At 33.5% G+C, this 26,949-nt stretch overlaps 4 protein-coding genes across 13 annotated transcripts in view; 2 read left to right on the forward strand and 2 right to left on the reverse strand.

Annotated features, from left to right (window-relative positions):
• The window catches only part of LOC117161565 (Sox box protein 15), a 70,203-nt gene extending 58,944 nt beyond the window's left edge, over positions 1-11,259 (forward strand). For all 5 annotated transcript variants that reach the window (XM_033343197.2, XM_033343198.2, XM_076627567.1 and 2 more), the window contains exons 5-9: positions 2,640-2,862; positions 3,874-4,070; positions 4,660-4,877; positions 5,448-5,751; positions 7,966-11,259. In XM_033343197.2, the coding sequence (XP_033199088.1) occupies positions 2,640-2,862; positions 3,874-4,070; positions 4,660-4,877; positions 5,448-5,751; positions 7,966-8,510 (1,487 nt within the window). In that variant the 3' untranslated portion in view covers positions 8,511-11,259. The remainder of the gene's footprint in view (positions 1-2,639; positions 2,863-3,873; positions 4,071-4,659; positions 4,878-5,447; positions 5,752-7,965) is intronic.
• A 2,034-nt stretch (positions 11,260-13,293) lies between these two features.
• Positions 13,294-16,791, reverse strand: oaf (BRICHOS-like domain-containing protein out at first). Its single transcript, XM_033343194.2, has 4 exons — positions 16,535-16,791; positions 16,244-16,357; positions 15,846-16,164; positions 13,294-15,756 (listed from the first exon to the last, which is right to left on the reverse strand). The coding sequence occupies exons 1-4, from the start codon at positions 16,628-16,630 to the stop codon at positions 15,446-15,448; spliced, it is 840 nt and encodes a 279-aa protein (XP_033199085.1). The 5' UTR covers positions 16,631-16,791; the 3' UTR covers positions 13,294-15,445.
• Positions 16,792-17,141: 350 nt separating this feature from the next.
• Positions 17,142-20,812, reverse strand: LOC117161604 (uncharacterized). 2 transcript variants are annotated; one of them, XM_076627616.1, is made up of 4 exons: positions 18,322-20,812; positions 17,756-18,233; positions 17,489-17,583; positions 17,142-17,344 (listed from the first exon to the last, which is right to left on the reverse strand). In XM_076627616.1, the coding sequence occupies exons 2-4, from the start codon at positions 17,960-17,962 to the stop codon at positions 17,242-17,244; spliced, it is 405 nt and encodes a 134-aa protein (XP_076483731.1). In that variant the 5' UTR covers positions 17,963-18,233; positions 18,322-20,812; the 3' UTR covers positions 17,142-17,241. The 2 variants fall into 2 exon arrangements, with proteins under 2 accessions (XP_076483731.1, XP_076483725.1); XM_076627610.1 differs by having other exon boundaries at positions 17,756-20,812.
• Positions 20,813-20,894: 82 nt separating this feature from the next.
• The window catches only part of Syt1 (synaptotagmin 1), a 37,238-nt gene continuing 31,183 nt past the window's right edge, over positions 20,895-26,949 (forward strand). For 4 of the 5 annotated variants that reach the window (XR_013061697.1, XR_013061699.1, XR_013061696.1 and 1 more), the window contains exon 1: positions 20,899-21,110. The gene's annotated coding sequence lies outside the window, so the exon portion shown is untranslated. Of the gene's footprint in view, positions 21,111-26,949 lie in introns of all 5 variants that reach the window. The other variant, XM_033343264.2, reaches the window with a different exon arrangement.

Raw genomic sequence — 26,949 nt, forward strand, 5'->3', positions numbered from 1 at the left:
GCCCGTCGTCGTCGTCCGGCCGGCCAAGCCCTCCTGTAATTCGTATCTACGCTCGTCCGACCATTTTTCCGCTTCCACCACCAACGACCACGGGGACGACGACGACGACGACGACGACGACCTAGCCACGTAGCGGGCAATTAGGGGCAAGCCTCGTAGCATGAATTAAGAGTATCGCCGGCCAATCGGCGAACGAACCACAGCCAGTCTTATCGATCCTCGAAATAACGCCGCGATATCTTCCTCCTTGGTAGCTTTACCGGCACCGGTGATTCTAATAGTACGTATGTAGGAATGGTGAATGCGGATCTTACGTGTGGAAAAATTTCTAGGTTCCCAGTGAAAGATTGGATTGGATGGCGTATAACCGGCTATGTATGAAGTTGATTTCCATGTGTGAAACGCGTGGATTGTTTTGCATTCGATTGTTTAATTAATATACTTTGCACTTTTACGCATTTGGAGGAAGTTGGAAGATAGAAAAAAGCGCGAAATACATAGTCAGGCAAAAAACTAATTATATTTAGAAAAATATGAATTTGCATAAATATACGCAATGTGTTAATAAGTTGCGGTTGTTGTTTTTTTTTTTTTACTGAGTGTGCTTCTGACGATGTTCAACGCGTTAACTGCCACGAAAATTTTATATATTTCGCCTTGAGAGTTATGATAGATCAAAGTATAGATACTATAGGTTAGCATATATAATTTTTGCAAAATATTGTATTTGCACACTTTCTCTTTGACAATGTTATGTAAGATAGAAGAATGTTAGACATTGTCGAAAATTTCCTAATCGACGAGGTTTATCTCTTTTTAAATGTTCTAAAAAATTGAGTAACACGATAGTCAACGTGTTAAGTAGATTACATAAAGGTTGGTGTACTGGAATTTGAAGATTGTTGAAACACGTGAGATTTAATAGGGACGGTATCCGTTGTTTAAAAGATTATTCATGTTTATAAAAATTAGATAGAATGTGAAAGTTCAGGCATTCCGAGGGATAGTCTGAACGCGTTGACGAGACTAAAACGTTGATGTCGATTTGCTGTATATTACGGAACAAATATAGTATTATCGGTCATTGTGTATTCAAGGATATTATGCATCATTTAAAAACGCAAATATGCAATATATGTACGTTGCGTCTTGTCGTTTCCTGTTTATTATAGCTAAACGTATCGATAATAGAGTAGGTTTTGTCAAAAGTGATAACAGAGTATTGCAGTATAGCGAATTGCACTTTGTAGATAAACATTTGTAGAAATTTGCAAATATTGCTGTTCATTTTTTATTAGTAATTAGCAAACTATAATACGTGTATATCATGTGGGTATTTTTTAAAAATATTAATTGTCACGTTCACCTTGTTAATCGGTAGGAAATGTATTCATGCACGGTGGGTGTTAAATCCATCCAGCAGTGTTCTACGTACAAAGAAAGTAACAGCTGGCCGCGAATTTATGGCGTCTTTTATGATTACAAATTCACGCAAGGTTTATGCCCCTGCACTTATCTTTGTACATGGCGGCTTTGATTGAAACGTTCGAGTCGAGTTTCTCATTTTAGCAATAAATCTATATTTCTAAGGTTTCTTCCTCGTAAAATGTTTTACGATCGAAATTGAAGCATTTTCTTGGTCAACTTTGAATGCTTTTACAAGTTGACGTGCAAAATAGCGGCTTGTCTTGTATTAATGGTAACATGATAAATGGAACCACACGAATACTAAATATCAGGTTGTCTCAAAAGTTTCTTTTTTTATAAGGAAATAATAGATGCACCACATTCTTTTGTTTCATATTATTTTATTCAATTACGTACGATTCATTTTGCAGTAATAGAACAAAACGAAAGAAGATTTTGGGACAACCTAATATATTACGTATTAAATAATAATTCTTAAGTACTTGCGTGTAACTTGCCATTATTAGCATACTTAAGAGACAATTACGCGGAAAATACTTCAAGTTACATATTCCTATTATACCCAATACACCAAAGCATCCAAAGGATTATTTGACATTACGATTACCAATCTACAGTGTGTTTCCAAACGCGTACTATACACAGATGACAATAATCAAAGGAGTATGGTAGAAATGAATAGTCCTAGATAACTCCGATGTGATCGTAAAAAATGTCAGAATACATTTCACATTCGTGCAGCTGCACGTCTTTAGTAATCGCAAAAGGAATAAATTGAAACTCCAAATTTGCCAACTTATTGGTTCTAGTAGCTATTAAATGTTTATTTGATAAACACAATACTAATTACCTAATTCTGCTACATAAACAGACATCCGATAATTATTGAAATAAAGCACATACATAATTAAACCACTACAACCGCAAAGAAAAAGATCGAGCATCCTACAGCTCAAAAGTTCAGTCCCCGAAGGTATCTAGAGAAAAGAAGCAATAATCTCCACACCCTTTCCCCTTCCCTTTTATCGTATACATCCGCGTGTAACATTATTCATACAATTTTTATTGCCTTTCACGCCGCCCCCTGAATTCAGGAACACCGGTGGTAAGCATCGTTCCAATATATACCTACAGCTAACGTTGCAATGTCGTATCGAAAAATCGTGGCACCGTTGCGGCACCAGCTAACGGATGGTCCCCGTGTATTTCAGGGAAGAAATGGCGAGGGTTGACCCCGCAGGACAGAAGGCCGTACGTGGAGGAAGCCGAGAGACTGAGGGTCATACACATGCAGGAACATCCGAACTACAAGTACAGGCCACGGCGTAGGAAACACGCGAAACGGGCCCCAGGGGCGCCGTCCTCTCCTCCGTCCGCGACCAACACCACGGTCAATAGGTCCAACCCCTCTGGTACCACGATTCATCATTCCATGTAAGTCGATATCTCCTCTTGATTCGCCGCGATTTTTCAACATCATCCCCGTTCCGTCATCGAATTAATCGAGCGTGCAAGGTGCGCGATCGAGACGTTGGAATTAATTTTCATCGATATCGAGTTTGATAGGTGCAAGGGTTATCGGGTTGGGTAATGCTGTTGGTCATAGTTGGTTGAAGGTTGAATAGATGTGTTACTATCTGTGCGCATTTACGGTGGCTATAATATAAAATATATGCTTATTCGTAAATGGATTTATTTTTTATCAGACTTTATATGCAGATTTTATTTTCGTTACGTCAAATTATTGTAATCGTGTGAAAGTACTGCTGCTAAGTGATAAAGTATAATATGTTATTGTGCACTTGGGCCTAATTAATTGGTATAGAAATAGTAGGATAAATACAGTGCTGTACAAATACCTTTTATAGTATTGTAATTGTGATTGGTATTTGATACATTTTTATATTTATTTTATATGTTTTTGTTATTTTGTGTAAAGATGAGAATAACCTGAAATCTGTTTACAACAAATATTTGGCAAGTTGTTTTACAATGATAGTCGAAGATTTAGCGAAAAGTAGTCGTATAGATGGATAAAAATTAAGTAGAATAAGGCCTGATGGAATTCAGTAATTTCAGAGTACAAAAACGTTATCAATACCAAGATGTTTCTTAAAACTATTATTAAAATATAAAATATATTTGTTCAAAAATATAGTTATAAATACTAACTATATTGTACACTTTACTTCGTCAATGAAAATACAATGTACTCTATCTGTAGAAACTTAAACTATGTAACAGATCTTTCGTCAATGAAGTTAAAATAGTTCTGCACCAATGATTCTCACTTTGAGTTAAAAAAGCACGTTTCAGCGAAACAAAAATATTCTTTCAAACGTTATGCATCGAGTTTCATTCGTGCCATCCTTCTGTTTAACAAGTTCTTCGTGTTAAAGACGTTTCTTGGAAGAATTACGAAGTGACGTTCAATGTTTATTTAAGGTCCAAGATGGACAGTTATCAAGGCATTCCTCAGATCCCGTGGGGCGGACATTCCCCGATCTCATCCCTGTATCACCAGCAGCAGCAGCAAGGTATTCAGGAGTACAAATCGGAGAGCAATTCCTTGTACGGTAGTCCTTATACGCCTATCATTCACACACCGGACATATCTCCAGTTGCCAGTCCCGAGCCAGATGGTGAGACATTGTACTCGCATTAATTACCGTACAGACAGCCGTGGAACTCGAGGAATTATATCTACATATATAACTAAATTATTAATGTTTAAATGAAAAATCAAATAATTGTTAATTTAAATCAAAGTAATAAATTATAAATTATAAATTTAAATTACTAGCAATAAATCACAAATTACAAATTGTAATTATTGGTAATAAATTCTAAATTAAAAATTAAAATTATTAGCAATTTCAATAGGAAGTCTCAATCATTTGCATCTTAGTTTTAAATGTTTTTCATGGCACTTGAAAATTCTGTTATTCTTCTTCTTTTTTTTTTTTTTGGTAAAAATATCCACTTTATTAAATTGTTCTGTTAAATTCCTATTAGAAGATCCTTTGATAAAATGAAACATTTCTCTTTAAAATGATATACCTCTACTAAAGTGTTCTATTACGAATTTCTATAGTAGCAAGTTATATATATATATACACACACATATTATTAGATTATTATTATTATTTCATCAGGAAGCATATTCTATCTCTTGTACGTGGTTATGGAAACATATAGCGTTTGAATTATTGACGAATTAATCTTGATCAGGTGACGGAACGCATTTGCCATCCAATCAAAATCCAGATCCTGAACGTGATCTGATGGAGGGTTCGTCGAAGCAGCACGGCGAAATGAGCGAGCAAACGAAACGGTACACTTTCATGAGTACCGATAATCAGCTGCACACGGGTCATGCTGGTGGTACTAGCATATCGTCGTGTCAGAATTCTGGTGCTTACACAGATACTCTGACTTACAAAAAATCGGTGAGTAATGGCGTGCATACGAACGATCTTGCTGGAGACTATGAGGACAAATGTAGACTCGTTTAGTAGGTTGCTTTGCGATTACTTGCTTCACAAACCTATATCGTCGATTATTATAAAATTTCAGATACTGTTCGAAATACGAAATTCAAAATGGACGTTTAAAATCCTGAAAAATTGCGGACGGGTAAAATTGTAAATTTATTTCTACCAACTCATCAGCAGAAACTGAAAATTTGATTTCACAGAATAACGCCAAAAGCAAGAAACAATGGTTTACGTTATTTCTCATTTTCTATTCCTTTAAAAAGTAATGAACGATACGTAAACATTTTGGTTCGTTCATGAAACACTATTTTTACTCAACGGTGCATAAATATCTAATATTCTGATAAAAACATTCCATTAAACACGCAAATCTCTTCGGTTCGACTTAAACGAAAAATTTATTTCATACCTCACGATCGAACACGTGACACATTTATCGTAACGTTTGGACAAGCTAACGTGTCAATTACAGTAGGACGAAACACGAGTGAAAGTTTCAACGGTAATTTTTCTCTCTTTCAGGTGAGTTACTTAAATTTCGAGAGACAGCCGTCGAGTATAGCCGCGGTTGGTATAGCGAACGGGATGATGGTATCGTGCAATAAATTGCGCTCTGGATTTGAAAATGTTGGCTCTGTGACGGGGACTTTTTATCCGCCAGTCGCATCCCCGCACGATCAATCGTTGCAGCACTACACGAACACCCAATCCTCGAAGACTGCCAACTATTCGATGCAGTCCACTGTCGAGAGCAACTATAATCCTGTTCAGTGTGCCAATCGACAACAGTCCATGGGGATTCGCGGAGCCGCTGAAGGTTGTTCCGGTAATCCTTTATTCATTTTTACGTATTATATTCTGTGTTACAGTTGGATCAAGTCCAATACACAAACACGATTGGAACCTAGTTACGCTGTTTCTCTATTCTTTTGGATGTTTATTTAAATTTCTTATTGATCTTTGTTCGAATATTTGTTAAATATATATCAAAATATTTCGTTTTTTTTTTAGACTTGTACGATTATTATGATGGTCGATGATGGGTCCTTTTAAGATCCAGAAAATAGGATTTCTTTCGGTTATGCCCTTTCTTTCTGAGTCGTTTGACATTGATATATATCTTTCCTTGGTTTGTGAGAAAAAATGATTATATTTTTGTGTGATAGAAAAAAGAGCAATAATAAAAATGTCCGTGATTTAGAGGATTTTGTAATATCATAACATCAGAAATTGATACGTTAAGTTGTTAATTTTGTTTGTTCAATTTAATTCTTAATAACATCTTCTATTTCATATCTATCCTTCTTTACTTTTTTAGAAATATGCAAAGTAAACGAGGAGTGGAAAGAAATAAGGCTGCAATCAAATAAATATCAATAAATCAAGAAATAAAGTTTTGCGGGAAACAATGTTTTGTTTATCAAAATGTTATTTATAGACAGGATATAATAAAACTTATTTATTACATGTACTATACTACTTTATGTAACTTTACAATATTTTTATTTCAACATCTCGCAGATCCGTTAATTAATCATAAAAAGAGCTTTATATTTTAAGAAAGGACGTATGTCCATTATGTAGTTTCCTCAACGAGACCGCAAGTGCCAGCACAGATTTTCTTATTTGATGGGATAATTGAAGCAGATTTATCTATGCACATGTTCAAGCACGAGGGTGAGAGCTCGTTGGCACATTGCACTTACAGCTCAATTTAGAAAACTGATCATGTGCCTATATCACATACGAAATTCTAAAAACTATATGAATTATCGTGATAACATTTTCCTTCGTGTTTACTGATATTCGCCTTCGTATAAACAAACTTTTTAAGAGAAAAAGAATTTTTTATATGACAAAGCCTTTTTTATTTCCACTTGTCAAATGTTTGAATTAATCATGCCATATAATCAGATAAGTGTTACAATAACAAAGTGCAGATGTAAAAAGGACATATTAGATATAAGAATGCGGTAATTTCAGTGCTATTCTTACAATCTTTCATCATTCACTACATAATTTTCATTTTTTCCTGTAATCAAGTTCTATCTTTGAATTATCTAACTTCTTTGAAGTATAAGCAATAGATATAATTGCATTTTACAATTTCTGGGAATACTTGAATACAAATGAAAGTCTCATTTCATTGCATAATACGAAATAAATAAAACTGTAGCTAACTTCAGAAAGAGTTCGGCAGTATATAATGTATTCTCAAAGTCGACAGTGAGAGTAGAATTAGTGTCAGAAATTCAGAGCAGAAGGAGCAACAAGATCTAAATCTTCCCTCAGTTATTTCTTACAACATTTAAGACAAACTACACGCATACTATAAATAACAAATACATGCAAATGGTACAGAAAATTTCTTAACACTTTGCCAACCTGCCGAGTTAAAATCGCCTACCAACAGGTGTTGAAAGTATCGCACATTCTTGGTGAAACAGTAACATTTAAAATTAACCGAAACATCTGTAACTCCTATCACTATACAATGCAAATGTTAATAAAATGAAATGTGTATGTAAAAACCATTTCTTTGAAAACATACAAATACGGAAAATAAATTTATTAGAAAATTATTCTTTTAAAATAAGATCATTCGAGATTTTTGTATACAGGCAAATATGTAAATGTTACTGAAACAATACAATGTACGTACATACGTATAAAGAGCTGAAGAAAGAAAATAGTGCAGCTAGAAAAAAGTTTTAAAGAGTAAGTTCCACTTAAAAATAACTCTTTAAGTTATCAAGAATGCATTTTCCCAAAGTAACGTACCCACAGTTACGATAACTTCGAAGATCCAATAACGATCAACCAAGTTGGCCAAATCGAATAACACCATACAGTCACGCTAATTACTGCAACACCCCCAAGCGAGACAGTTTTGCAAATACGAACCACTTGCCTGTAACAATTCGAGCAACCCGAAATCTCTTTTCTGGCTTTCTCCTCTGCGCATAATAGCCCCTTTATTCGCGACGTCACGCGCGGAAGGAGACGAGGCTATTCTTCTCGACGACCGATTTATTTCCAGGTGTATCCCACCGGTACCAAATGAGTCATCACCAGGAGTACCAAACAGAGGGAACCAGCGCTGGCCAACAGCATCCGATTCTGGGTCACATGGAGGCAGCGATGGCCACCACCGCCGAGGAAGAACAGCAACAGACGTTACAGTTGGAGAAGTATTTCAAATACTCGCATCCGACCAACGTGGCGCATACCAGCCTCACCTCTCAGAATCTCCTTGACAGCAATCACAATTACGCCAGTGATCTTCGTTACTACACGCCCCAGCAGACGCAGCTGGACATGTCGAACTCTCAGTGCATCGTCGACGATCAAGCCAAGGATGCTCGATGCTCGAACGTGGCCATAGGCCACGCGATGGAGCAGTACCATCAGGCCATGGATGTGGCCAAGTATCCGGAACACCAACAGCAGCAGCAGCAGCAACAGCAACAACCGCAACAGGCTCAACAGGGTCAGCAATCGCAGAGTATCGAGCATGTTTCGAAGGCGGACGACGATTTCAGTGTAATACTTGCCGACGTGCGCAAGACTTGTTACAGTAGCTAGTGTTTCATCTAGATCAGAGCTGTCTGTAGGAGAACACTGAGAAACTTGGTGTTCCTTGTTTCGGCATTGATTTCTTGCGGTCGGATATTGTAGGCCTAATCTTTAATGTAAAGAAATCAAATTGTTTGGTTCTTGGTATAGTAAGCATTGCAAACATTGATTACTCAAGGCTGATGAACCTTAATACTTAACTAGAGGTGTGAAGATGTAGTAACCTTTTGTCGTCAAATATTGTCGCAGTGGGTACATTTAAAATTTGTCTTTACAGTCGAGTGGCTCCACTGCGATTGCATTTAAAATTTGTCTTCAAAGCCCGATGGCTCCGCTATGAAAATGGTAAATATTTATTGCTCCGATTAGTTGGTAACGCTCCAGAAAAATGTGGAGAACGCAAAGGATTAACGTGCGGATGACGCTACGTTGGCGCCATAGCCTGCTTGCTTCCGGAGACAGATGACACAGTGACACCATATTAGTGTCATCAGCGTCAACGAAACAGAAAATTTCAGTCACATTGAGCGGCCACCACTTCGCTGCTATAGACAATATGTGAAACACATTTATACGTAATACGTAATGTGGTAAATATCTAAATGCAACTATAGAGGTAAGAGAAATGTGATTTGTTTAAAGAAAAAAGGAATATCCTTGAGTACTTAATATTTGTCGTTTTTACTATAGTGAAAGAAGTCCCTCCCATAGACAGCTCTGTCCTAGATAATCTTTTTGATATGGGCGATCTAGCCCTAGTGGCTGCAGAGAAGAGTTAGGTGCTAACGTTTTTTAAAGAATCCGGTGCTTATACACATTTCTGTACACATTTCCGGTGCTAATGCTCTTGATCAGGAGGTGTGGTTGCAAGATAACAAAGAATTGATGATAGATTATTGTTTCTTGTTGTTTGAAATAGTTATTTTATATAGCTATTTTATTTACTCTTTTTAGCTTTTTGCACTCAAATAAATAATAACAAACATCATGCAAAATAGGTATAATAACATATATGTGCCTGTTTAGTTTCTCTTTAATTCAAGGCTGATTTCAGAAAATATAATAAATTATTGCGAGATGATATCCCCAAATATATTTTATATATAAAATAGTTTATAATTATGTATAACATATATAATTATATATATAATAATAATTATGTAATAATTATATACGAAATATATTTGAGTATATCATCTTTTTACTAATTACATAGTAATTTTTACATATATTATATATTATACATAAAAATTTAACCAACGATTTGAATAAAAGTCGTTTACGACATTCCTAATTAAATAAGAACTGGAACTATCGTCAAGTGCAAAAAGTTAATCTCGTGGAAAGAAATTCAGGGTGACACACTTACCACGTTATCTTCTTTGAAAAAAAAAGTGAAACGAACATAGGGCGTGATAATTTAACAGGTCCCCGGTAGAAACAATTGTGCGCATCAGTTAACAGTTATTTATTACAGACAATTCTCGGCATTCGACAGCATGTCTGACTTAAGGTGACGAAAATAAAGTAGAGTAGCATCCTAAACCCTGACGCATAACAATATGGTGAGCTATAACGCAACGCGTTAAAACTGAAAAATACAATTTTTTACCAATGCTATTGCAACCACACCTCGTAATCTTTTTTACTCGTTCCGACATAGCGATAAAAATCGAATCTCTTCGAACTTCGAAAAACTTAATGCGCGAAGTATTTGCACGTAATAACGGTCGAGACAAAGAAATCAAGACATACCTCGATTTCCTTAATGTCCAGAAACGTTATTGCGGTTGTAGAAATGTCTTGTTTATTTAATTTATAAGATCAATTGATCGAAATGTCGATGTTCGGTGACAGAATCGTTGAAAGCAACGGCGTTATTGTTGAACTATTTTTATCCACCTATGCACTCATGGTACAGCATAGCACTGTATATTTAGAGCATACATGCATATTTCCGCGTCGAAAATAGATCGAATAATTTTCCGTAACGAATTAAACGACGTATTAGTTTCTCGTAACGATCGATGCTTGACGGCGGTCTACTTAAGAACAAAAATAAGCTACATCCTTTCTTACATATTCATCGTGATGTTTACGAAAACGACGTTTATTTCTAGCTTAACGATTTAATCATCTTATTTATGGTGCACATTTCAAAATTCAGATACTTAATGTAAATGGAAGATATATATATATATATTTAGATATATATATATATATATATAGAAGAAGATATATATATAGAAGATATATATATATATATAGATATATGTTTTTATGGCGATAATGTAGAATCTTCTGTGAGAAATACTTATTTAAAAGAAAAAAAAGACAATATTAATCGAAGTACCTTATTTCCAATAAGTGTACGAACTTTTCTTAAGCCTCCTCGTTGGCTATTTTACATGTGTATAAGCACGATCTCCTTATTTTCCTCTGTTTCAGATGACTGAACGAAATTCTCGTTGTAAATGTAGTATAAACGTAGCAGAACGAATGATTCTTTTTTTTTTTTTTGTCCCTTTTTTACTCACGTAAGCTTCTACTTTCATAGTCTTTAATACTCTATGTAGCATACGATGATACCTATATGTAGCGTGGCAATAAACGTGGATATTTTATCGTTCGATCCTCGATTTTGAATACACTTGCGTAAGCGACATATGGAATTTAGGTAATGAGTGTAAAGAAGGGGAGGAGAACTAAATTATTATGATTATTGTATCGTACTTAATAGAGACAATTATCAACAACATTCATGGCTTCTCGTGTATTTTTCGACCACTCATTATCAAATTAATTCATTTCGCTAGTGATACATCGTTGGAGATTGAAACAAACAAATATATAAAATACAAAATTGAGAATGTATAGGATGTTTCGTTTTATCTTGTCGACCTTTCAATCAATTATCTAGGTTTTTTCCTGCAGCAATTACTTATTTCGTTAAAACACATTCAACATCTTTAATTTTCAACATCATCTTTCTTTTAGATCTCGAAATTTAACTTCATAGCAATAATATTGTTTATTTAAAAATATGCAATTAAAAAAAGATACGGATAATCATGAAAATTCGAAAATCGTTGAGGATTAACATTGCTGTTTATTATGGTATTTATTCTACTGAATGAGATATACTTTTTTATACGGTTAAAAATAATAAAGCTAAATTAGCGAGAAACAAGATATTTATAACACCCTATATCATTTGAAATAATTTATTACAATATAATAAATATATTACTAATAAAAATTCTAAAAGATGTGGACTAATTAAACTCGGCGATTGCTTACTCGTTCTTTTTATTAAATATATATAAAAAATATGTGTATAAGTTACAATGTTACGTGTAAAGCTGAAATTATACACGGTGAGTAACATCCAGTTTCGATTCGAAGTATCGATAGTAAAATGTTTAAATGCTATTAGTATATCCCTTTACTATACCCGTTTCCCAGCCCCCTATAGTGTTAGCCAAAATGAAATCTCATAACAGTGTGTGTGTTCGCAAGTTAAAGGTAATAAATCAGTGCCTTCGTTATTCGAGAGAAAGAGAGAAAAAGAGAAAGCTTTAACATAGTATGAAATTCTTTCAAACAGGAACAAGTGTTTGAAATATTTTCCTTAAGTTGGACCATATCATTAATTAATGTCTATACCCTTATGTCTTATGTTATTCATGTGAATTTCTTTTTATGTTTCTTTCTTTTCTTTTCTGGTTTGTTAATCATGCATATTAAATGACACATATAATTTATCGAGATACTAACAGTAACATCTTGAATATTCTGCAATTTGTCTATACCATGTTTGGTAATTAAGTATACAAGATGATTCACAAGAAACTGATCATCCAAATCTTTTAATAAATCAAATATTTTTCAGGAATAAATATGATAAACGCAATATTCTGTCAAAATTCCAGTCAATTTCCTTAAAGCCTTACAATTCTTTTTCAAAGAAAATTAAAGATTCAGTTTTAGTGAGACATCAAATTTTCATCATTTATAATGCTGAGAATTGGAAGCCTCATTATGAAGATTCATAAAATAGTATCACTGGATCCAATTTTATACAAACTATCATACAGAAATAATAATGTACATATTTACATAAAAACAATGATAGCATTGGAAATCAAACAAGATTTTTTTAAATAATTTTCTCAAAAATTCTTAGACTGTGTTTTACGCTTTTGACTATGCTTCCAAGACAAACAGGACAAAGATTATCTGTGTACTCCATCTTTTGTGAGTCACCCTATAGTTCGTAGGTACTTATATACACAATGTACAAATTTATATTGCTGTTTGCAAACTTAACCGATTACACAGTCCGGGTATAAATTACTTAATCGAATTATATCGCACTGACTCATACGCAGATGCAGTTCATTCCCGGTGAAGACTGTGGTACTATTTTCTTCGTTCCTTCATCTTTTAGTGAAATATAGTATACAATCGTTAGGTGGTACAGACATGAGTGAATCGATAACGACGGGTGTCGTTTAACGCTTACATGTTTCATAGATGTTCGATTATAGATGTAAGTATGTGCAATATATGTGTATATATACTTATTATCTTTTTGCTCATTTGTCCACTTATGCTAGGAATTACGTTAAATACGATTTTGTGTCGGTGAGGAAGCGCGGTGAATTGCAACATGTATATATAATATGTTTATTATTAAATTGGACAGATATTGCAGTCTTGTTTATAGTGGTTTGCTATGAAACGTATACTCCCATTTTTTATCTCTCTCATTTAAATACCAAGCGCCCTCTTTGTACAAATAATGAATTTTTATTCCACACAAGTCAACAATACTTTTTACTCACTGAATATTTTATATATAATGTATATCCTACGAATTGTACACGTTTCAGTTATTAACAAACGATCTGTATATACAAAGACTTAATTCATTCTCACGTGCCCTCAACGTTTATATTTTGCATCAGCGCGTGCTTCTTCTCCTATGTTATGTACAATTCGAACTTAATTTACACATATAAATGGCAGCCTTACATGTCATGTATAAAATTCTGTACAGATACCAGTGCATTTAGTGCCAAGCAAACACACGTAATCATTTTTTACAAATCACTAGAAATATAAAAAACTTGTTGAGATATGAATTATTTAATTTTGAGGGGGATAATAATAGATATAGTACCAGCCTTAAAATACATTGCACCAAATTACCACTTACAGAAAATTCGGTATTGACTTCGATATCTTCAAACTAATGATAAACATTACGTTAAATATAAATTGATAACTTTAACATTTAATATTGTTTGTATAATATAAGTTTATTTGTACCAATTTATTAAAATTAGATTTTATATTAATTTATCACTATTACGCATGAAAATAAATAAACATTAATTAAACAGCCGAAAAAGTATAGTTTACTTATTTCGTTAAATGCATTTAGGTTTGAAAAGTCTATATTTATCGACACACTTTCTCTCAGTAACAATCTCATAAAAAATTCCATTCCAACAGTATATTTCTCAATTTGTATTATAAATTGAGCAACTCTTTTATATTTCTAATAGAATAAGAAAAAATTACGTGTATGAACTTAGACTAGATGCACTTTAATGCATTGTGGCACTACTACACGTGGGTAAATTAGACGCGAAAGTCTTCATGTTACTCTGAATGGATTATTTGTAACCTAGTGTTCATGACGTATACACACAAATATTTATTGCTAGCCTCTGTTTTATCCGGCTGTGAACAGTTAATAAAAACAGTCTGTTCAAATTTCTCGAACAATTTTACGCCCTCTAATATGCAATAAACATTGTTGCTTTGTGACCAAGTATGTATGTTCAGTAGTACATATTTTGTAAGACACATTGTGCATATAATGTAAGGTATGTTAGGAATGATTACATTTTTGATAAATGCAGGCAAATAGTAGTTTGGGAATGTGATGAATGATAAATGTAAACTTAAATAATTTTCATATAACAAGATATGACAACTAAGTAAGTCTTTTAGAATTAGTTTCGCTTTTTCTTTTTGTAATAGTTCCTTCTTTTACCGTACCTTGTTCTCCCTATAAAATATTTTGTTAGCTATCCTAGTAAAATACAAATATTACTGTTACAAATGCATCCATTCAGTACAGCCTATAAAAGTAAGAATTTATCTAACATAGGTCTGCCGACGCCCTGGTACATGTACCAAGAACATACTTCTAACCTGCTTCTGTCATTATGGAAGCCCCGATACCGATCCTATATTTTTATAGAAAAACACTGACATTTAGAAAGCATATAATTAATATCAACCCGCGAAGATGATACTAATACTCACAACTGTCTTCAGTCTCACTGCTAGTTAGAGATTCCCTTTACTATAAATGACAGGTGGTACAGGGGCCCCACTAATGGACAGAGCAAATTTAAAAATTTTGCGACCATTATATCTAAATCATCTGATCCATACTAGTCTTCTTCTCAAATAGATATTGTGAAATGGAATATATATATTACATATTTACGACAACTTTTCAAATGAAATAGAAAAATAATACCTTAAAAATTGTTCAAAATGAAATTACTCCAAAATGTCATTATAATGAACAAGTCGATATACCCTGATAAGAGTGAGCACAATTAATACTTGATATGTACAGACGAAATAAAGTTAAAAATTTGGTGAGATCAATGATGATTTGACAAAGATATATAAGTAGCAAAGGTACCTTTTGTTACAAATGTTTACTTTTTAAAGCATTTATGATGAGCATAATAGTATTAAAAAGAAAATGAAATTGAAATTATACTATGGGATGATTTTTGTTAATGTATATGTGATAAATTAATATGTCAAAGGTAGTTTTGCTTTCTGATAATTTGAATAATCTTGCCCTCTTTCATAAATTAAAACCTATATATCTACAGTGTTCTTATGTGTCATTCATCCCATAAACAATTCTGCTTCATTTTAGAATAGTATGAGAATATAAAACATTTTTTACAAGTTTTAATGCCACATTTATATGGAGCGGCTGCTTTTTTACCATCACCTTTGCCTTTGCAAAATTTTAAACCACATGGGTACCAACCAATACATAATTCTAATGAACATGTACAAGGTGCCCACATATTCGATGTGTCTGCACATCGTGTTACAAATAACGATCTTGAATCGTTTGTACCTTGTTGCGTTATAGAATTTGTGCTGAAGTTGTACACAGCTGCCATGAGTGAAAGTTCGGATGAGCCTAATAAAAGAATAAAGAAACTGTGAAACTAGATACTATATTGGAAAGAATTTTACTTACATGTTAGTTTATCTATTAATATAACTTACCAGGTCTTTGAATCCACTGTTTTATATCTTCATTTCTAGTATAAGCAGATCCAGCTGCTTCTCCACAAAGAGTTGCAATGTGTTTAGAAATATCTTTGGATTCAGATACATCTAAGAATAAATCCATGGTATAATTCACGTGACCTTTATCTTCTTCTGCAACACGCACAGTGCCTGGATTTTTTTGCCGTAATTTAGACATAGCATCAGATGATATGAAATCCACTTTGAAAAAATGATTAACAAAGCATAAAACTTGATATTGATTTTGACCACGTTCTTCTTCACCAAGAACTAAAGCTTTTATTATTTGAACTTCCTGAAGGAATAAATAAAATATTTTATTTCTCTTTGAAAAAAATATAAGAAAGATATAGGGTTTCAAAATAATGAATTACATTTTTAAAATCAATGAGTTGTGTCACTAAAGTACCATCTGAACATTGAAATTCTAAGGTAATAACATCTTCACTAACATTGGAAGAAATCGTTTCCAATAGAATATCACCACCCTGTAAATTAAAAGTACATAGATAACACTATTTTGTTAAACTTTGAATTCGTCGAGGTTATTCAAGATAAATTATTAATCGTTAAATTATATCAAAATATCTTTCATTAAATAGTATATCTATAATTAGAATTTTATTGATTCCTTATAATAGTAAATGACAGAAAAAGATTCGTACCTGATTTTTAACATTTATGAGCAAGTGAGTTGTACAAACACTATACAAATAGTGCAATAAAAAACAGACTGTAAATAATTCGTTGAATTTCTTCATTGTTGCATGTTGTAACTACTTTTTTCACAGTACTAACCACTGTTGTAATTAACTATAATTGATCGACATTTATTAGAAAGATAAACACTTTAAATATAACCTAATCGTAAGAACCTCCTACTCTGTACATTTTGTCGCGGTCAAAGCACACATTCACAACCATATTGGCATAGAGTATGAACTAAATAGAAAAGTATACAAAAAAGACGCATAAAATACGTTTTATTAATTATTTAAGTATAATTCATAAAAGATACAATTTACAAAGGTAAGATATATTTTATACAAGTTAAAATTAACTTGCGTTAGGAATGTTGTTTAAATAACTGGTAGTCGAGGAGTTAAATTAAATTAAATTGTTAAATCAAAGAAAATGATATTAAAATAAATATATTGTAAAATGTATAATAAATTAACTACAGATTAAGTATAACAAAATTAATTACAATAATTACATGAAATATCTATTATATATTAATTTAAAAATTCATATATTTTTATTTTTGTAGTTAGCAACTAAATTACATGAAGATAAAGTAAAGTTTGTATCATATAGAAATGGCGTTAATTAAATACATTAACAAAATCGATCTGATATATCATTTTCAAATTCATTTTGCTTCCCGCGGTTTTAAGGAGATAGAAGACCTCTCTTTACTGCTTCTTCTGGAGGACGGTAGAGCTTTAGAGGATTTGCACGATTCAGCATCATTTCTGAAAATTTTCGAAACAGTTCTTTAAATACTCCCATTTTTCTCCAATTCGATTTAAGGTATTTCAATATTGAAAAATTTCGTGTTGTGAAAATAATTTATCTGAAAGAACTAACGTTTCTCTAACATTTACACGTTTACTTACTGACATTTCAATCGTAACTCAGTCAATATAGGAGGTGTTGATGGTCTTTCGATAGGTTTTAAATCATATGTTTTCAAATGCATATAAACTGGAATCTGGAAATATAAATTTGTCATAAAAGTATTCTACAATAAATCGATCTATTACATGTTCCGGGTTTAAATAACAATACAAATAAAACAAACGCTTTCTGTATTCAGATTTGAATATACCCGCCTCCAAAACAAAAACCATAGAGTACCAAGTTATCGATAGAGACATACTCACGTAAGGTAGCGACGTATCAAGAGCTATCGGTTCGATATATCTCTTCGGTATATCCGGAACTCGAAAAGAACTACCCAATATAGGCGATTCCAAGCCGTTTCCATAAATCGATGCAGACGATACTTCCTTTCGAATGTCATTTAAATCCGAATCGTTTAAATCGTTCGACCACGAATCGTTTTGCTCGATTACTTCCGCATTTTCCATCTCGATAAAGTAGTCTTTGCCGATAGAATTGGTGAAGTTTTAAAGCGCAAGCAGGCTGAACTACTTTCGTTGAAATAAAACTGAAGATCCACTCGACGCCAAGCACTAGCCTCTAAATAATGATTCGAGAATGCTCTTCAACGTTATGTCCGACAAAGTGTTCATAAACTGAAGTTCCGTAAGTCGATATTTGGTCGATAAGTTACACTCTACTGAACAGCGGGTACCATGGAATCGTTTGTTCATCCCTTCTGAGCGTGATTCTTTCATTCTATCAATGAATTTACTTTTTCGTGATATATCGTAACATATGATAAAACTATAAATATCTAAATTCATATAAAACATTTAAAAATTACCAGGGAGAAGCAGAAGTCATACTTTGTATTAATTTATAGTAGATATTATATATAGTAATAGGTAAAATAACCTTCTGTCGATTATCCATTTCTGTTCAATCAGGAATTGATCAAATATACATGCACTTGATAAACATTCAATCTCGATTTTCTAAAAGATGAAACCTCCAACAAAATTTAATTTCTATTTTCGTCTTATTTTGAATCATGGAATCTCCCTGACTTCATTTGTATTACGAATTTAGATCCATTTCAAAAATATTGTTATACGTTATAAGTTTAACAAGCTTATTTTAGAATAATCTGTCCTTAATAAGTTCAATCAACTAAACAGCAAAGGCGAACTGTTATATTTTCTTCCTATACTTTCTATCTTTATTTAATTACATTTAATTATATTTTCGTCGTACGTAATTATCAGGACCTTCTAACTACATATATAGCTTTGTCTGTACAAGCAGTAATTTAATTGTCTATCCCTGTAGTGCAAAAGAAAATTTAATTACCAGTTACATTCTTAATTTTCTTGACTTCATAAATAAAACTTTTATGCAGCATAAAGTTCAAACAAGTTAATTAAATTGAACTCGGAAAATTTATACGGTCAATAAAAATCTATGATATAGTAATTTAATTAGACTTTCTTGCAAAAGATACTGAACAACCTCGAAAATTGCATTTTTCGTTTTAGTTGAGTAATTCCTTTACGCTATAAAATGTTGGTTTGAAAGTAAGTAAATAAAGATACGTGTGTATGGTTTTTTGCGTATATTTGACTGATGAAGGTGGATGTTAGCGACTTCGGGTGAAAAGAATTAAAAAAAAAAAAAAAAACGGAACTATATGAAATTTCTGTCGCGTTTTTGCAACTTTGAAGTGGAAAGAATGAGAAATAAAACAAAATAAAAATGGAACAATGCTTTTACAGCTACGAAGCATGAACGACGAAGACAAAAGGAGAAGGGGAACGATTTTTCATGCTCACGAATTTTTAACATAGAAAATGAAGATTAATGTTAAACAAAAGCAACATTGTCGCTGCTATAATTTTAGACATTGTGATTACTATACGCATTATAAAACCGAGTGAAAATGTACATATTGTGATTTTATAGCGGAGAAGATGAATAAAAAGCAAAATAGAAATTGTAGAGACAATCCAGTAGAAGATAAATAAAATTAACCTAGCTTACATTCCTGTTCAGAAGTAAAAAAAGGTTGAAATAAACTGGAAATGTTAGAACATTATTAAAATCTCTTAGAATTACTATCTTGTTTGAAGTCTTAGCTTGAAAACTTTTCAAATGAAATTTCTTCTCTATCTACATCAACCGTGCTTCTAGATCATTGCTTTAATTGGATGATATACGTACATAGTTACAGACAATTTAAGTATTCGTACTATTAATCTTTCCACTATATTTGTGTTACTTGATTTCAAGACTCAACTATATTCAGAATCATATTTTGAATAAATTTTCCAGACACTTTTATCTAATTCATTTCAATTTTTCTCATCTGTGTTTAAATGAAAATATTTTGAAGATCAATATGCAACTGTTGTAATTCAATAACACTCGTTTGTAACTCATGAAAATAGTTTTTCATAAAACAAATAAAACAAATTTTTATCTGTCACTTTTTCCCTTACAATTTGAATTAATACTCATTTCCCTACGAGATTAAGAAATGCTCTAATGTTTATTTCTTAACATCGCTAATTATATTTTCGTTAACAATACTTCCATGATACTAAATTTCTGAACACAAAATTCTGATAATCCACTAATAGGTACCCTAATACTTACAAACGGCAGTGTATATAAACACTTGAAGTTTGAAGCGGCTTGAATTAACGCCACTAAATCTGAATGAGCCTCTCTACTGTCTATAAAATCAGAACTGGAGAAGATTAGGGATGATCACGAAAAGGTAGAGGCATCGAAGATAGAGCGTATTCAGACTAGAAAATTATACAAACACAACATCCAGTTACGATAATTTGCTATATTACTGCAACTCGTACGGTTTCAAATTATCGCCACATTGATCATGATCTTTCACGGATACAAAATTCCGATCGATCGATCTTTTCTTTGATATAAAGCTAACCAGCAGGTATCCTAATACTTATGAACGAGAGTGTACGTAAACACAAACTTGAAGTATGAAGCGACTTGAATTCGAACAACTCCTAAATCTGAATGAGTGTTTCTACACCCTACCATTCAGAGAACCGGAGAAGATTAGAGAAGATCACGAAAAGGTAGATGTATCAAAAGTATAATGGAAAAGTTAGAAGGCGGAAGCATCAAGCGCCTGTCGTTCAACGTAACGTCTCTTACGACTACAACAACGTTGTGCTGATCGTCGACGACGGCTCGACGTCTCCGGCGCACGCATCTGTCCAGAAGGGGCGGAAGGTGCACAGCGTCGGCTCCGTCGAAACGGCGGAAAACGTAACGTGTTTTATCGATTTCGTCGGGTCGGCCATGTTCGTGTCCGCCACCGGTCAGGCGCACTCGTGTCCCACCGTCGAGAGACCGTGCCACCGATAGATTTTCCACCGTCTACACCGTCGTCGATGTCGCAGGGCGTATAACGATGCGCTTGTAAAACGCGACCGCCCCGTGTGTTTTTTCTTTCCTTCACATCGTCAGACACGAGACTCGTTCACGCTCGTTTTCCGAATCGGTCCCGGTCCGTGTCGAGGTCGACCAGCGAGCAACCAGCGAGCAGAGGAAGCTTGCGAGCATCGTTCGAGAGCAGGCAACCGACGAACAAGCACCGTGAGTACTGTTTTTTTTTTTCATCAAAATATCCCTCTTGCGTTTCTTTATAGCAACTATCTCTTCGTTTAGTGAAAATGTGTTTCGGCTCTACTCGTTGATGATTTTTTTCGGTTTAAATCTGGCGAGGAATTTCGGTTGAAGAAAAGTTCTACGGTTTCCTAAGCTCCCTTAAGAGGGCTGTTTCTTCGGTGCTCTCCTCCTTCGTTCAGCTAGATATCGCTTCCCTTTGGCGGTTCTCCGTTGATGTCATAAATAGACGTCTTTTTATGGACTTTGTGAAATTCCAGGTCTTTATTAAACGGTCTTTTCGATCGTGCTCGTAATGGTCCTTCTTAATGGCTAGGAACTATGTAGACGATAGCAAATTAGAGTGTTTCACAACAGAGATTACATGTTTCTTTGATTACCTTTTATATAGAACCGATATTTCTCATCTTACATCCTATTCCTTTCCTTTTTCGTGTTAATCTTTTGAAAAGAAAAAAGACGAAAGTTATTTTTTTTACATTTTCTCAATATACACTGTACCTCTGTCGCCTGGTGATCAGTCCTAGATAAGGACGAAAGGGTATAGGGATAAAAGGGGGGAACATTTCGTGGGTATGAGCACAATCTAGGCCTTCGATCATCATGCAAAGCAAGCATTTTCGGTCACTTGATCCCAGAACTATTTCCGAGAACGGTCGTTGGACGATATTTGGCTCTGTCGTTTCAAAACTTTCCTTTTTACCTTCGACTTCTTCGTTTATCGTCGCTCGCCCGCTCGTCATCGTCCCTTCGTAGTTCGTCCATCTCTTCGGAACCGTTCCCCACCTCTTTACCCTCGCAGTCCTCGGCGATTTTTCTTTGTGCTCGACAGCTTTTGTACCGATCGTGCACCAACCAGTCAACCGTATCGATATCGATCCACAATAATTCTATTCCTTCGATTCACTGCTCGTAGCCTTCTTTTCTTTTTTATTCCTCATTTCACCGTCGTTCCTCGTCGTGACACGAACGTTTCTCAGCTGCACACACCACTCGAAACGTCGACCAGTGAAAAACGTGGGCGAGCCTGGCTAATCGATTTGCCTCCTGGCGTGAAATTTTCTGCTTCTAATTTTCTCAAGTGTTCCATGTCGCGACCCGATTACAGGGCCAATCCTTCCGCGCAAAACGAGCCAGCAACCAGTGAATAAAGAGACATTTCATGGACTCGCGGATCCCCGCCTTTCAAATTCCCTCCTCTCTCTCTCTCTCTCTCTTTCTTTCTCTTTCTCTTTCTCTTTCTCTCTCTTGCAGTCCTTTGTTGTCGCAATGATAACACGCTTTCCGACCGTAAATGCTTCCAAAACGATCAGCAGTATTTTGCCTCGCGACTCTAAAATTTCAATTGACCCTGTGCCGATAAATTTTTGCACGAGCTAGTCGTTCACTCGTATCTTGTTATAATTGTTTGGTGAGATGAAATTTAGGCTTTTGGTTTTTTGGTCGGTTTTGATTTGGAGGCAGTCGACACCCAGTTCCGCCGTTGCTGAGTGGTTATAGGTGGATGGTATCAGTGATCGATTTGATTCACTGGTAAATGGTTTAGGTTCATTCGTGCTTTTTGGTTGCTTGATGGTCTTTTCTGTGCCAATGCATTTCAGCGTTACTTGAGAATATGAAATTTAAAGAGAAGAGGGCTTTGAAGATTCTGTTTATTCGTGTCTGTTATGAAATCTTGGACTTCAAATTATTGTTTTGTACAGAGGATAGTCCTTGATAATTTTATTTCTGACACTATGATATTTTATTATATTTTGTTTTGTTCAAACACAAACGTGCGTATATTGCAATATCTGAACACTGTTCTCGAAGACATTTAAAGATATGTGGAAAAATGCTTCATTATAGTCGTAGTTATTCTATTTTATGATATTTAACTTGTTTTTCATTATATCGTACCCTTTCTTACTTGTATATATACATTCTTAAAAGAATATTTATGATTCTTCATTGTTTAGAAGAAACTGCATAAAAGTTTCTATATTCTGCAGTTATACGTGGTGGTTTCCGGCGCTATTGACAAGCGATCAGTATGTTCAGCTTTTGTATAACGACTCTACGTTATTTTGTTTCGCTTTAAAAACATGTTCTATCATGCGATTCCTTCGACATTTCATCATAAAAGTCACTACAAATTGTACGTAAATATGTGAATAATATTTCATCCAAGTAAACATTTCATTTCTGCGTCCTTTACTTTACCATTTAACGTTACTAAATTACATATAAAGCGTAATTTAGTTAGTTTGAAGGATCCTCAATTACTTTATCTCATTTACGTCAACATGGTCGAGCATATAGACTTTAATTTAATCTAAAATTTAACAGATAAAATTTGCAGTCGCTTAAATAGTCAAGTAAAAAGATTTATCGAGAAATCAAATTCTAATTATCTATATATTTATATCTATATAAATGAATATTTTCAAGAGAAAACTGGGATTTAATTCGATCCACTGGTGCATGAGACTTGTCAAAAATTTGTGTTCATAAACGTTTAACCAATTATTTATTGATTCATTCTTCACACTGCTAAAAGGCTTTAATGATCAAATAGAAAAATTCATCGGAGAGCAAAATTTTAATTACCATGATCCTCTTGCGCAATGATTTATCAACAAATAATCTTAGTGAATTGGCAAATTATAGATTGTAGTTTGTAGACTTCTCTTGCACAATTTTATGTCAAATAAACGTAGAACTCATAAAATTTGACGCTCCTATGCAAAGAAATTTGTCGACACTGATAGCTTCTAAATTGTGATTTATAAAAATGAATAATATTAGTTAAATAACATAAGGGTCTCCATACATTCATAAACAAATACGATCAAGTATATTGACATGTGTGTGAGATTTACAGAATTTGTTTTACAAACCCTCGATTAATTATGTACCTTATATTTCTTAAATCAATTATCTACCAGTCACACTGTCGATAAATTCCAACAATAAAAACGAAATTAATTGAGAAAATAGATAGCAAATTCTCATTAGCATATATTTTAATATGCAACAGAGAATGAATCAGAGCGAAGACGGATAATTGAACGATGATCGCGTTGAGAACATCCTTGAGAAGGATCTAGGCCAGTCGATAGTCTAACGAACGCTATCTTATAATATAGAAATCCGTATCAGAGTGAATTATTATTGTGATAAAAAGAAATAGTTATACTATCCCTTTACATATACTACGCTAAACGTAGTTAACGTGTCCTCTCTGTATAATGGAACACCGTGCGACTCGCATCGAGATTGAAATTATAAACTAGTATAGCGTTTCGCGTGAGTCAACGAAACGTCAACGTAATTGCGAAATCATCCGACTGTGCCTGTCCGTGATACGAATGCAGAAACTGGCTTTATTAATACCGCCGTGTTAATTCAAATTGGCGTATCTGTCCAAAAGTTGGTTTTGACTTTTAGACGTTAAGAACGAGTTTTAGCATTTAACGATCAATCGTCGATTTCGCATAGGAATACAAGACTTTATATCTTCGGTTTTTATACTGATACGGCTTTCTTGTTTAATGTGCGCATAGGTAATCCATTTCTGAACAGTATCTGACAGCAGTGATTTGATTTAAACGAAAGTTGCAAATACGACCTTACGACCTAGCAGAATTATGGCTAGAGCTAATTACGGAACTTAGAAACTTATCGTTTATATTTTAACGACCAAGTAGAAAATCGTAAATATTGAAATATCTTAGAATTTTGAAACTTTGGCTTTTATCTCTTTTTCTAAGGAGATTTTAGTTCAAAATGTTTGTATAACCCTCTTATTTAGAAAAAAATAACTATTCAAACAGAGAGCGACAGGTCATGAAAAATTCAATATTTACATCTAAAATGCTATAAAATTCATTCAATACATTAATTCGAGGAATTTTCGTATATTTCGTGAAAAACATGTTTATATAATCTTTGATCTAAAACTTTTGATCTAAAATTTAAGGAGAGAAAGATAAGCCGAAGTAATCATTTCAATTCAGTCAGTATCGTTTCAATAAATTTTCATATATTTCGTCCAAGAAATCTACAGACATTTTATTCAGAAGAAAAAGAAAGACGATCGAAAGAAAGTCAAACAGGTCGGAGCAATTTTATCGTACAGAAATAAATCGCTATGATCATTTTTAGCCATGTCACGTCGGATTATCGTGACACAACTATATTGGAGGAACACATGAAAAAGTACTTTTTACTCGAGTAGAATGGAAACTTAGGAATATCTGAACACTTATAGACGAAGAGACTGGAAGAGTATAGTTAATATTATTGGACCAGTATCTATAAGTACGTGGTTATATCGATTCGTGCTTCAGCGGTTCTCTTGTATCCATGAATGTACTATAGACTATGACACGTTTATACATGAAATCTAAATTCTATATTGAATTAAAAACGCGATTTAAAAAATAGGTCAGATTTATAAATCTCGTAGATTTGACTGTAATTTTTCGTCCCTTTTCTAGTTAAACATTTCAGAACAAGCATTACCGCATCTACTATTTTTATAATAACTTCATTGTATTACTATTTTTACGGCAAGTCCATCGTAAGTTCCATATTATGGTAAAGATTATGTACTATAATAATTGTAATATGCTCCAATTAAAATCCTCGTTATAATATACATAGCTTGGGCGTTATTGTAAAATTAGAATGTAAAGTCAACATTATATTCCTAAATACTGAGTAATTTCCCATCGTAGTTTTAAAATGAATATAGTTCCACCTGAATATAAGTGTTGCTTTAATTCCTCGTTTGGTATTTTTTTGGTATTTTTTTACTACTTCTTTCGTTGTAAATTCTGTTGCAATCAATTTATAGGATTTCATGAAATTTTACACCAATCACAATTCTATTACTTTGATGCGTCAAGTCAAAGACTGAAATTTTAATTCAAAGGATAAGATCATTCTTGAGGCGAGATAACTTTAATTCAAGGCATGCGACCAATAAAGATAAAAATATTTTAGAGGCAAATATGTTAATTGGCATAATTATATTAAATATTATATATTAAATTATCAAAGTTAAATAATTTTGAGAAAGATTAAATGTCTTGTTGTTTCTTTCTTTCTCGAAGACTCGTATTAGTTTAAATCAGATATACTAAAAATCATCTTCTAAAAATATATAATTCTGTCGGATTATCAAAATTAAATTGTTATTCTACGGCCTTATATAAAAATTTTGTTTATTCTAGCATAAATTTATTCAAAGCACACGTCGATCTAGCTTTCTCAAGTATCTGCACTTTTAAAGAACGCATAACCAATTACAAAGACAATAAAACGCTCACTGAAAGAAGAAAACGAGTTTAGATGACAGTGTCAGAACTCGAACTAGCGAGGTCCTACGGCTTGTCTTCAATTATAAATCTAATAACACAGAACGGTTCCTTCAGTCGCGTTTAACGTTGTGGGACGGGCAGTTTGCGGATGGGACGAGAAAATGTGCGCGATTTTCCTGATTAAAGAGCACTTCCTTTGAAACACTTCCCTTCATTCTTCTCATCCGCTTCCATAAGCTTTACTTTTACAGTGAACTTTACGCAACTATTTTCTCATGATCGTCTAAATATTCTGAACTTTTTCCCTTAAATGTGAAGCTCGTACGATAGCTACTCACGCATATAATTTTTCATTAATTTTTTGATATTTAAATGTATGAAAAATATGAGAGTGATTTTAATATTTCATAATTTAGCGTGAAATAAAGAGCGATAAGTTTTTCTTACGATACAAACTTTTTGAGATTTCCATAGTGATAGAAAAAATATTAATACTACGTAAA

The sequence above is a fragment of the Bombus vancouverensis genome, chromosome 2, assembly GCF_051014615.1.
Source record: "Bombus vancouverensis nearcticus chromosome 2, iyBomVanc1_principal, whole genome shotgun sequence".
NCBI classification, from domain to species: domain Eukaryota; kingdom Metazoa; phylum Arthropoda; class Insecta; order Hymenoptera; family Apidae; genus Bombus; species Bombus vancouverensis.

Excerpts from the sequence above, each read along its gene's own strand:
- oaf (XM_033343194.2), bottom strand. The coding sequence starts at position 16,630 with ATGAAGAAATTCAACGAATTATTTACAGTCTGTTTTTTATTGCACTAT. Across the intron at positions 16,358-16,534 it reads TCATAAATGTTAAAAATCAG|GGTGGTGATATTCTATTGGA; the intron begins GTACGAATCTTT and ends TTTAATTTACAG. Across the intron at positions 16,165-16,243 it reads AACTCATTGATTTTAAAAAT|GAAGTTCAAATAATAAAAGC; the intron begins GTAATTCATTAT and ends TTATTCCTTCAG.
- LOC117161604 (XM_076627616.1), bottom strand. The coding sequence starts at position 17,962 with ATGGAAAATGCGGAAGTAATCGAGCAAAACGATTCGTGGTCGAACGAT. Across the intron at positions 17,584-17,755 it reads TTGATACGTCGCTACCTTAC|ATTCCAGTTTATATGCATTT; the intron begins GTGAGTATGTCT and ends TTATATTTCCAG. Across the intron at positions 17,345-17,488 it reads GAGTTACGATTGAAATGTCA|AAATGATGCTGAATCGTGCA; the intron begins GTAAGTAAACGT and ends GAAAATTTTCAG.